The sequence below is a fragment of the Dromiciops gliroides genome, chromosome 1 (genome assembly GCF_019393635.1).
Source record: "Dromiciops gliroides isolate mDroGli1 chromosome 1, mDroGli1.pri, whole genome shotgun sequence".
NCBI lineage: Eukaryota > Metazoa > Chordata > Mammalia > Microbiotheria > Microbiotheriidae > Dromiciops > Dromiciops gliroides.
In genome coordinates this window covers 304,346,815-304,358,933 of record NC_057861.1, presented here as the reverse complement: position 1 = coordinate 304,358,933, position 12,119 = coordinate 304,346,815, and the positions used below count along the sequence as shown (strand labels likewise).

The following is a 12,119-nucleotide window of genomic DNA, read 5'->3' as shown; positions in this document are numbered from 1 at the left end:
TTACAGCTATCCAAGCTATTCAAATCATTTTACTTTTGTGCAAATTAATTTCATTGGCAAACTCCTTATAACTTTCACTAATCATTTAATGGATCCTTTATGAGACAAGTCACTTCACCCCTTGGTCTTAGATTCTTCATCTATAAAATGGGGTTGGGGGGGAGGGACAGGGACTCAACATTAAAGGTCCCTTCCAACTCTAAATCTTTCAACTTACTATCCCATATCCTTTGCCAGACTATCAAAAGGACTAAAAAAAAAAAAAAAACCACACTCACAATTCAAAAAGAGTTTTATGAGAGAATATCACATTGCTTTTCCTTTTCCAATGCAGTGTTATAGAAGAAAAGGTGCCCAGCCAATAAATAATTTTATCAGTGTGACAGCCAGTTTTTGCTTTACTCTATTTAGCTAAAAACGTTTTTGGTGTGATTGATACAGGAGGTCAAGACTCTGTGACATATACATTCTGTGCACTTAATTAAGTCAGGATACATTCAGATTAATGTGCCCACTAAAAACTGTAGGGCTGCCATACTTTACAAGAATTGAATATACAGATCCCCCTCATTACATGTACTGCCCTTTTAAAAAATGTATTAAGAACTGCCACGGTCAACATTTGTTGTGGTCCATAGAGTTCTCCTTTTGGACTAAATCTCTTTTTGTCCTAATACTATGTGTCAGAACTAGAGAACAAGGCAGTGAATTTTAAGGCTTTATTACTTAATGTTTTTCAACAAATGACAGAGGATGAAGTTTATATGGAGACTCTTCAGTTGTCATTGCTCTTATTGCTGTCAAAATAGTTTTCACTGGCTCTATCCATGGAATTTAATCATCAAACAGATATGGTCAAAGCTTAGTAAATACACCTGTGTTATTTAGCCTACATACTTTGAAAAGGGTGCTTCTTTCTCAGAAAGATAATAAAAGAAAATCTTACTATGTGTTAGCTGCTTCATGGGGCAAATTAATTCCCATCTGGAACATACTATATAGTACATGAAGTGAAATCTTTGACCTCTTGCAAAATGTTGCCTAAGTTACATGGTAGAACCCCCTTTTAATAGGATGCTATTTCGAGCAAGTACACTATGGTCATCCACCCACATGACACCAACTTTCTGCATGCTGTTTTGCCAAGGCTTTTAGATGCTAAACTTAATATCAAAGCAAAAGAGATTAGAGTCATCAAAGAAAGAACATGGATTACAAATAAGTTTATTCTTTTTCCTTTTAAGATTAACAAGCATTTATTTTCTCACCCCTTCCCCCACACCCATTAAAAAGAAGAAAAACCGTAAAACAAATACGCGTGTAGTCTAGCAAAACATTCCCATAATGACAATGTCCAAAAGTTTATGTCTTGTTCTGTATCGTGAACCCATCACCTTTCTATCAAAAATCAGGTAACATGCTTCCTTATTGGCCCTCCAGAATCTTGGTCTTTGCACTGTTTAGAATTCTTAAGTCTTTCCAATTTGTTAAGTTGTGCTCTTGGTCCTGCTCAACTCACTCTGCATCAGTTCATATAAGTCTTCTCAGGTACAAATACGTTTTCCTCTTCAGTGGAATAAAGAGATCATAACAGCATCTATTCAGGTAACTGGTAGTCCAAGAGGAGACCCTAATCAGGAAAGAGAATAGTGAAAGAAGATCAATCTCCTCTTACAGCTTTATATGAAAAATAGCTCATGTGTCATTTTGACCTTCAGACTTGCTGAACCTTCCAGTGATTTTTATATGCTTGTTTTTATGTAGCACAGTATGTTACCCTGTTCTACTAGATAGGAACACTAAATCAACTTATATAGGATACCTTCCTCAAACTTAGAACCTTGGATTTAAGAAAAAAGCTCTATTTAGACTTCCTTAGTTCAGTCCGTCTTCTCAAACTGCTAAATAATTTTCAAACCTTGAGTCTGAGTCATAGCAGAGAAACCCTTTCCTGCTCTTAGTTTTCTACCCTTGGTTATATATTTGTCAGTATGTTTATTATCCTTGAAAAAGAGCCCTAATGTAGGAGCTAACAAAAGAGAAATATATTCATCTGTTGTCAATGGAGCTATGCATTAGTCTGACCATTCTGTGAGGAAGTCAGAACTATGCTAATAAAATGGTCAAAAATTCCATATCCTTTGACTCAGAGATCCCATGGCCAGGTATACATATCCCAAGGAAGTAAAAGACAGAAGTAAAAGTAGAACGTACACCAAAATGTTTATAGTGGCATTTTTCAAAGTAGCAAAGAATTGGAAAATGAGCCCCCCCCCCCCTTTTTAAAATAGTTTCTTTTTTCTAAAAGGCTTCATACATTAGGAAGTTCAGAGGGTAGAATTTAGGATTGATTTGGAAAGGGGGACTAGGGAAGCATCCCTATTGCAGTCATTTGCTTTATTGGAAGATGACATTATCATTTCCAGAGCAATGGCTCTGTCGATTCAATAGACTTTAGGGTCTACAAATTGTGTCCATTCTTATACTTAGTTCTCATGATTGTATTGTATGGTCATACTGCATATATCTAATGATACTAAGTGACTGGAAGCTTTCTGTTTTGAAGATAATCCCTTTTAAATGTCCTCCTGTGGTTTCTCTTTACAAATAACATGAACATGCTATGTTAAGGGAAAAGGATTCTCAAAGTAGAAATGACTTTATAAAGCTGTTCAAGGAATGATTGCAAAGCATAAAATAATGCCAGTTTCTTGCATAAACAGCCATCAGTGGCCTACGTACATACTACACCGGGCCTCCCTTCAGGCTGGGAAGAAAGGAAAGATGCTAAGGGACGAACATACTATGTCAATCATAACAATCGAACTACAACTTGGACTCGGCCTATTATGCAGGTATGAAGATTCTGTCCAACTTATAATGGCAGGCAGTAAAATTGGAAAATATGGCCCATTTCATTGTTTTTCAGAATTCATCCATTTTACTAAAAGGTCATGAAGAAAAGTTACATTCCATCAAAGATGGTGTGGATTTGAGTACAGTGTTTGCCTGCAGAAACATTTCTTCTTTGGTGCCCAAGATGAACTATAATTGGGTGCATTTTGAAAATGTTAAATAAATGAGACTTTGAAAATAATAATAGTCCATTATAATGTGTTGTTAACATCCTTTCTCTGGTGGCTGAAGATAGTTTTGATTCTGGGGGAATGATTCATCTTTATTCCCCTTGATAGTATTTCCTTGCCCCGTCTCCCCATCATCATTATTATTATTATGTTTAATTATTTCTTCTAAGACTTAAATATGCCAGACCTTTTATTGTTGTTGTTGATGTTGCTGGTGTTGTTGTTTGGGGGCTGCACGGTCCCGTCAGAGACCGAAGAAGATCCTCACATTTAGCTAACTTGTTTTTGCCTCTAAAATAGCTTGCCGAAGATGGTGCATCTGGATCAGCTTCCAACAGTAACAACCATCTAAGTGAGCCCCAGATCCGCCGGCCTCGTAGCCTCAGTTCGCCCACAGTAACTTTATCTGCGCCGCTGGAGGTGAGAAGTCTGTCTCATCTAACCAAGGATCACTTCTATCCCGTGACTTCTCTCTCATTCTTTCTCTTGTCTCTTAACTCTGACTCCAGTTTGGCAGCCCCCTTTTCCCTTTCTTTCTCCGTGGTCTGTTGTTTCTCTTCATAGCAAAGGTGTTCTTCTTGCAGCTTTTCTACATGCTTCTCTGTTTTGCCTAGCAACATCCTTTGATTCCTCTCACTTAATTCCCATACTCATTTTGCTGGGCTCTTGGTGAGTTGTGAATTATTCCATCTTGGTTGGGACTTCTGCCATCATTACTGTCTTTCCTACTTCCTACTATGGACTCTCACCTAATTTCATTTTATAAACTTTCCAAAGGCTTTTGTTTGAGCTTTACAATGTAGCTGTTGCTTTCACCATTAGGAAAAATTGGAATTGTCATTGTATCTGCATTCATGCTTTTCAAGCAAAGATACTGGCATAGGTGTTGATTGTTCATGTAGTCTCTAAATCATGGCTGGGCATTCAGCTTGTGCTATCATTTGTGTTGTTTACATTGTTTCTTAGGTATCATGATTGTCATAAGAATATAAATGAATGGAAAACTAATCCTTTCAAGGCACTGAGTTGTTCCAGTTTGGGGAGAGTAATTGTGTATCATTTAAATTCGAGGGATTCTTGATGCCTCATTCTTAAAATGTGTGCAAATAGTGAAAAAATGTATATCATAGAAACTAGAGTTTAATTCTTAAAATTCACATCTATTACATTGCAGAAAAGCCACAAGACAGTATTTTCCTCCAATAAACAAGTTTTACATTTTGTCATTGTAAAGATTCTAAACATCCTCCCCATTAGATTGTGAGCTCTTAAGGGCAGGAACCAACAGTCTTTGTGGTCTGTGAAATGCTCACTGAGCTTAGCACAAAATTATTTCATGTGTGCTAATTGGTGGAGTTTATATTTGGAAGCATTCATTGATAGCCATAGAGAAATACTAAGCTGACAGAAATATTAAAGTGAGGTTGAAAAACATGAGTTAAGGGAAATGTATAAATAGGAATAAATATTATTATTAAAAGTAGATGCCTATTTTTCATTCTTCTCCAGTGAGAAGCTTTCCACAAGCCCACTTGGGCTTATCTGAAATGGCAACAGAAGAGTTCTAATGGGTATTATTATTCCATAGGGTGCCAAAGATTCACCCATACGTCGAGCTGTGAAGGACACCCTTTCAAATCCACAATCCCCACAGCCATCACCTTACAACTCTCCAAAACCACAGCACAAAGTTACGCAGAGCTTCCTGCCTCCTGGCTGGGAAATGCGGATAGCTCCAAATGGCCGTCCATTCTTCATTGATCATAACACAAAGACTACCACATGGGTAAGGTGAATTTGGGCTTTTTGCTTTTATTTTACTCAGTTTTACTTACCTACAGTGTATCTAAAGTATATCAGTTAGATAAAGAGGTTTTCTTTTTAAGATCTTTGTGCCCCCCCCCCCCCTCTTATTTTCTTAGTCTTTATATTAAACAAAGAAAAATGAGTTGGTGACCCTGGGTGATTCTCTGACTTTTGATTTGATATTGCTGAAGGTTTACTCTTTTTGATGTCAAAAGGCATCTTAAAAATTACAGGGGGGGGGGTGGGAGGGGCAGCTAGGTGACACAGTGGATAAAGCACCGGCCCTGGATTTAGGAGGACCTGAATTCAAATCCAGCTTCAAGACACTTGACACTTAATAGCTGTGTGACCCTGGGCAAGTCACTTAACCCTCATTGCCCCACACACATACACAAAAAACATGCTGTTAAAAATTACAGTGGTTATTTCCCATCTAGATCTCCTCACCTAAGATTCTGTGCCCCAAAATCGAGTCAGTCATCATCTTTGAAACCAACGTTTTTGCATTGAATCAGACTTCCAACTTTAGGTTGGGGGCTAAGTTTTGTTATTTCTCATTTCAAAATAAAACTTTCTATTCCATTATATTTCATGAAAAAGACATAGTTTTTAAAAGGCATGGGGCAGCTAGGTGGCACAGTGGATAGAGCACCTGCCCTGGAGTCAGGAGGACCTGAGGTCAAATCTGTCCTCAAACACTTAACACTTACTAGCTGTGTGACCCTGGGCAAGTCACTTAATCCCAATTGCCTCACCAAAAAATTTCATTAAAGAAAGAAAGAAATAAGGCATATGTGGTGTTCAATCATTTTCAGTCTTGTCTGACCCTTCATGACCTTATTTGGGGTTTTCTTGTTAAAGATATTGGAATGGTTTGCCATTTCCTTCTCTTGCTTATTTTATTGATGAGGAACTGAGAAAACAGGGTTAAGTGACTTGCCCAAGGTCACATAGCTAGTAAATTGTCTATGACTGGATTTGAGCTCAGGTCCTCCAATTTCCACTAGGTTTTGAAATTAGAGTAGGACCAACACTCTATCTACTCTACCACGTAGCTGCCCTTAAAAAGGAGATAGATGGACAGACAGACAGATACTGTGTCCTGTAAAAACAACTCAGGATTTATAAAGTTACCAATAAAATCTAGATTAGATTTTGCCTCAGTTGTCCTCATTTTAAAAATGGCATTGTTGGACTGCATCATCTTTTTTCTTTTTTGTTTTTCTGGGTTTTTTTTGTTGGTTTTTGTGAGGGGGGCGGTTTGCAAGGCAGTGAGGGTTAAGTGACTTCCCCAGGGTTACACAGCTAGTTAAGTGTCAAGTTTCTGAGACTGGATTTGAACTCAGATCCTCCTGAATGCAAGGCCACTGCTTTATCCACTACGCCACCTAGCTGCCCCCTGGTTTTTTTAAAGCACAAAAATTGATAAGATAATTTAGGTTTAAATTAGGTTTTAAACCACTCTTGAGAAGATGACATAATTTTTAACAAATAGTGTCAGTCTGTGTGTGTGTGTGTGTGTGTGTGTGCGCGCGCGCGTGCACGCGTGCATGCGTATTTTCTCAGCTCCCTGGATTGTCTTTGCCTTATGAGTATTTTTAACATTCTTCTCCTCCCCCATGAGGGTTAAATGACTTGCCCAGGGTCACACAGATAGTAAGTGTCAAGTGTCTGAGGACGGATTTGAACTCAGGTCCTCCTGAATCCAGGGCTGGTGCTTTATCCACTGTGCCACCTAGCTGCCCCTCCTTGTGAATATTTTTGCTTGTTTGTGTGCCTAGCTGTATTAGAAAAAGCAACTTGAAAAATACAATTTAAAATATTGATCTAAAATAAATTATATGACCTGTAAATACATGCATACACATTTATGTATGTATGTAAAGTACTTTGAAATCTCTTTTAATTAGGCTTTTCAGATAAAGCATTTATTTTTATCAATATTACAGATTTGTGTACTGTCCTTTTCCTATTGAACCTAAAATCTAAAGCACAGGGAAAAATTAAACTTTCCACTATCTTAAAAAAAAAAAACCAAACTCATCATGTGAATAATTTCTTTCATAGTTATAAATAATTTGGACTTTGTTGTGTTAACATAAAATATGCAGTTTTCTTTCCAGGGTGCCCAGTTCCATTTACTGTTGAACTACGGTAATTTCAAAACCTAGCTAGAAATTGGAGCTCTAGAAATAGGGGGAGAATGTATAAAAAGGGATGGATTAGTATATGGAGCCACTGTGGCCTGCCAATATAAGCTATGATTTTAGTCATTTGAGCTGGCTTAGTAATCAAATCCTCTAACCTTTCACAGCCTTTCACATCACTAGCTCAGTGTAATTGCTGCTGTGTGGATTTAATTTTAAGTAGCATGAGCTTTGTTTGTTACATGTATTGATGCTGAGTGAAGCAATTTTATCTTCCCTTTCTAGCTTTCTACCCAGATAGACATATTTGCCATATTTGCTAATTTACACATTTTAGAATGGGTTTTTGTTTTTGTTTTTTGAGAAGGTTGACTTTGTGGTGTTGTTTGGACATTTTCTAGTTAACAACTGGAAATTCCATAAGCCTCCACCCCTCTCATTTAGAATCAGGAATATTCCCTGACACAGCTGCATTGTGTCTTTGAAACAAAAACCTATACACAGGCTCTCAGTGTGGATGGACAGGGCTGCCTTGCATGTTTATTTTAACAGGGGTGGTGGGGGCAGGGCGCCTGTGAAGATCCTTTTCAGGCTGTAGTCTTTTCAGTATATATATATATATATATATATATATATATATATATATATATATATATATATATATATATATAAATTTTAAAAAGAAAAGCACAGCTATTCTTATATTTTAACCTTGTCATAGTAAAAGGGGGGAGCAATATTAATTAAGAATATCGGGGGAGGAGAGGAGAGAATTTCCCTTCCCTCCACATCCCCCCAGCCATTGGACTTCCTAAAGATTCAAGTTACCTGCCCACAACAACTAAAATGAAGCCAAAACTTTACCAGGAAAATTTGCTCTCCGTTAGAACATGCAAAACAAAGACCCTGCCAGTCACCATAAAATGAAGAGGTCTAAGATAATTGGAATATGAGGTTTTAAGCATCAGAAGAGTGTTGCCTTGCTTTGTACAATATGCTTAGCTCATTTGTTCATTAGCCTGTGGCTAATGAAGCCCAGATTGAGAGTTCAGTTCTTTTGTAGGATGGAGATCTCAAAATACAGAATGCTGAACTGCTAACCCAAAGAGGTCTCTCATAAAAGCTTGCCAACAGTCACAAAGGTGATTAGATAAAAGAAAGTGTGGCTTTCTGCATTCCTATCCTGATTGTTGCAGTAATAAACCAATGGGTTGCCTATTTGGATTATTTCACTGGGTACACAGCTGGTGGCCTATTTTCAGAGTATGAAGGACTCCTATCTTTATTAAATTAAATAACTAGTCCTCAGCTCATTTATTCTAGAGGACTTTATCTACAGCACTTGCATTTAGGACAAGGGACATCAGAGAGATCATTGGTGGAAAAGGCCACGTAGTTAGAAAGTTTGTAGCCCAACTCTGCTATTTAGTATTTATGGCATAATTCACTTCACCCCGGGGTCTCAGTTTCCATTTCAAAATGAGAAAGTTGGACTAGATGTTATTTGAAGTTCCCTCCAGTAATAAACCCTTTCATTATACAAATTATGAAAACTAACACCCAGGAAATTGAATTGACTTGCCCTTAGTTGACACAAATAATAAGTAGTCAAGTTGAAATTTGAATTCAGGTCTCCTGATTCCAAATGCAAAATGTTCTTTTCTCTTCAGGATTTTTTTTTTGTGTGTGTGTGTGTGGGGGGGGTCTGAATCTAAATCAGTGAGATCTGACATTCTAGACCTAGCTTAGGCATCCTCTTAAGTATGGAAGAAATATTTCCAGAGTATTGATTTTTTAAAAATATGTGATTATATATTTAGAGATGGAAAAGACCTCTCTGAGTCCACTGAATCCAATCATCTCATTTTACAGGGAAGTTAATTGTCTTTACTGAGGTCACATTGGTGGTCAAATTAGAGTTGTGGTTTGTTCCTCACTTCAGAGGAGTAACAAGGTGGCATGGTGGCTAGGGTGTTGGGCCTGAAATAAGGAAGACTCATCTTCATGAGTTCAAATGCACCCTCAGACACTTACCTTTTTTTTTTTTTTTTTTTGCAGAGCCAATTTTTCTTTCAATTGGCCATGGTTCCCATATCTGATGATTTTTAAAAATAATTTTTCATTACAAAAAGAAAACTTCTTTTTCATGGATATGAGTGTGTGCATGCGTACTACTTTAAAGCATTTATAATGGGGAAACAGCAGAGAAAAGAATAGTGAGTGAATAGTTTTTGTAGTGACAGGTAAGAAAGAAACAAACTCATTAGTCCTTTTAATAAACTGATTTTTTTTTAAAGTACACCTTCTTTGAAGCTCATCTGTAGCATTTTTTTGTATCTCTCTGATGCCTTTCTTGTAAAATATTATGATCAATATTTTTATCATATACCCTTACTAGACTATGTGCTACTTGAGGGAAGGTATTGTTTCTTGTCTAAATCTTGTATCTACCCAGTCCCTAGCGTATTATACACATTATGTACTTAATTAATTTTACTGGATTAATTATTCCATGGTGTTTCTATACAATATGGAAGATATAGATACAAATATTGCTTATAAAAAGATAGCTGGTTCATGGGCCTACTTTTCAATGTTTTGGTTTTTTTTTGCTTTGCTTCTCCTTGAGAATAGTCTAATTAATTTTTAAGTTTCATCTTTTATTTCTTCAGCTTTCATTTCTTTGTAGTAGCCTCCTTTCTTTTTTTCTTTTTTCTTTTTGGAAAGTATATGGTTAGCTGTATTCCTAAAATGGGTGGTTTGTCTTTCTTCCCCATATGCACTGGCTTCATCAGACTTCATGAATAGTTAATATATGCATATTGTAGTTTAATACATAATATAGTTAGGTGATTTCTTTAGTGAAGAACACTAAGAGGCCAGAATATTAACATTCTGGCTATAAATTAAACCAGAGGACAAAAAGCAGTTGAGCCAAAGGATCAGGCTGCCTCCCAAGCTCTCCTTGGAGAGGCAGATAACGGATTTGACAGAGATCATCTCACCATGAACCCCAAGGCTGTAAGAAAGGTCATTTAGTGGAAGACTTGACTATCCTACCTTGCAGCATTCATGAGTGCATAATTTAAAAGACCACCATGAAGATAATGATAGCCTATGTGCTAACAGAGGGCAAAGAATTAGAGAAAGTCTACAAAGAATTTGGCAAGATCCTCCAAACTCAGTATGTGCCTTAAAACTCAGTATCTTTAATGTAAAGATGAGCATAAAGGAAAATGATGAAAAATATGTTGCAAAATATGCCTCAGTATTATGAAATGAAAGAAGTCAAAGGTGTATAGACTGCTTTGAAGCTCAAATATCTCAAATATTCTTCAAGAAGATAGTAGGAAGGTACTAGATACAGAGAATTTCAAACAAAATCACAAAAATGAAACTGTTTCCTAACAGATAGGAAGTTGGTTTGAATAGGTGAATCATCCATTTTTGTGCAGTCAGATTAGATTTGAACTGTTGTCCAAATTAACATAAAATCAAAATAAATGACAGGGATGACAAGATGTGGCATGAAATAACAAAAGTTCCAGCCTGAATGTTCTAGGCATTTCCCCTCAAATGGGAAATGAATAAAACAAATCAAGATGAACCATTATCATTTCCTACAGCAGGTTAACTGTTGGAAAGTAACAAGGAGGCAGAAAGAGCCCTCAAATTCAATTCAACAAATGTTCTAAGTGTTTATTGTACTAGGCCCTGGGGATAAGGATGATAATGATAGCTAACATTTGTAGTTAGGACTTATTATGTGTCAGACACTGGTCTAAGTGCTTCACAATTATTCTCTCATTTGTTCCTCACATAACCCGGGGAGGTAGGTCCTATTATTATCCTCTTTTTACAGATGAGGAAACTGAGGCAAATAGAGGTTAAGTGACTTGTCCAGGGTTACAAAGCTAGAAAATGTCAGAGGCTGAATTTGAACTTATGTCTTCCCAAGTCCAGGTCCAAGACTGTATCCATCATGCTGCCTAGATAAGAACAACAGCAACAATCTGTAAAAATAAAAGCAAAATAATTTCGAACCTGAAGTAGTTAGGATCCTACTGAGCACAATCATGTATATAGATAAGTAAACATATTGGCAATTTTAGGAGGGAGACAACACTGACAATTGGGTTTTTAAAAGGCTTTGCTTCAAAACACTCCAGCGAGCAAACACTTGCTCTCCTTTGCCAGCCAGAGAGATACAGTAACCAAAGCCCAAACTGGTGGAGTATAAAAAGTCATTTGCAAAACCTTGGAGAAGGAGATGTGTAAATCAGTAAGTAGGCTCATTTCCTAAAACATCCAGAAGGGGAAAAGGATACTTTATACTTACTGTGACACTCAGTTAAATAAGGTAACCCCAAGAAGATTTCTGCATGAAACTGGATAGTGTACAACCAGTAGACCAAAATTGGAAGCAGTTTGTCATTTCCACTGTAACAAACTGTTGTCAGTTATTGACAGTAGAACCACACCTCAGTCTCCTGAGATGCCAGGTGAGGTAATGGAAATCACAGTAAAGAAGAAGGGGGGGGGCAGCTAGATGGCGCAATGGATAAAGCACCGGCCCTGGATTCAGGAGGACCTGAGTTCAAATCCGGCCTCAGACACTTAACACTTACTAGCTGTGTGACCTTGGGCAAGTCACTTAACCCCAATTGCCTCACCAAAAAAAAAAAAAGGAAGAAGAAGAAAGCAGGGGGTAGCTAGGTGGTGCAGTGGATAGAGCACCAGCCCTAGATTCAGGAGGATCTGAGTTCAAATTCAGCCTCAGACACTTGACACTTACTAGCTGTGTGACCCTGGGCAAGTCACTTAACCCCAATTGCCCCACCAAAAAAAAAAAAAAGAAAGAAGAAAGCAGATAGGAAGATGAGGTAGAACAGGGCAAACATACACAAAACATTCACGCTGAAGGTGAAGCAATTCTGAAAGCATAAAGATTCATTCTCAAGCTCTCTGGCATGAAGAAGAAGATGCTGAACAATTAGAAAAACTTGTCAATGTTATTCTCCAAAAAAAAAAAAAGGTGATTGAGAGGAGAACTCAGCAACTGTTGTAACCTTTGTGAATG

The 12,119-nt window shown here is 37.3% G+C and overlaps 1 protein-coding gene across 8 annotated transcripts in view; it reads left to right on the top strand.

The window, feature by feature from the left end:
• Positions 1 to 12,119, top strand: part of NEDD4L (NEDD4 like E3 ubiquitin protein ligase) — a 478,713-nt gene that overhangs the window by 400,738 nt on the left and 65,856 nt on the right. For 6 of the 8 annotated variants that reach the window (XM_043980385.1, XM_043980391.1, XM_043980397.1 and 3 more), the window contains 3 exons: positions 2,724 to 2,855; positions 3,387 to 3,506; positions 4,675 to 4,872. In XM_043980385.1, the coding sequence (XP_043836320.1) occupies positions 2,724 to 2,855; positions 3,387 to 3,506; positions 4,675 to 4,872 (450 nt within the window). The remainder of the gene's footprint in view (positions 1 to 2,723; positions 2,856 to 3,386; positions 3,507 to 4,674; positions 4,873 to 12,119) is intronic. The other 2 variants (XM_043980380.1, XM_043980373.1) reach the window with 1 other exon arrangement.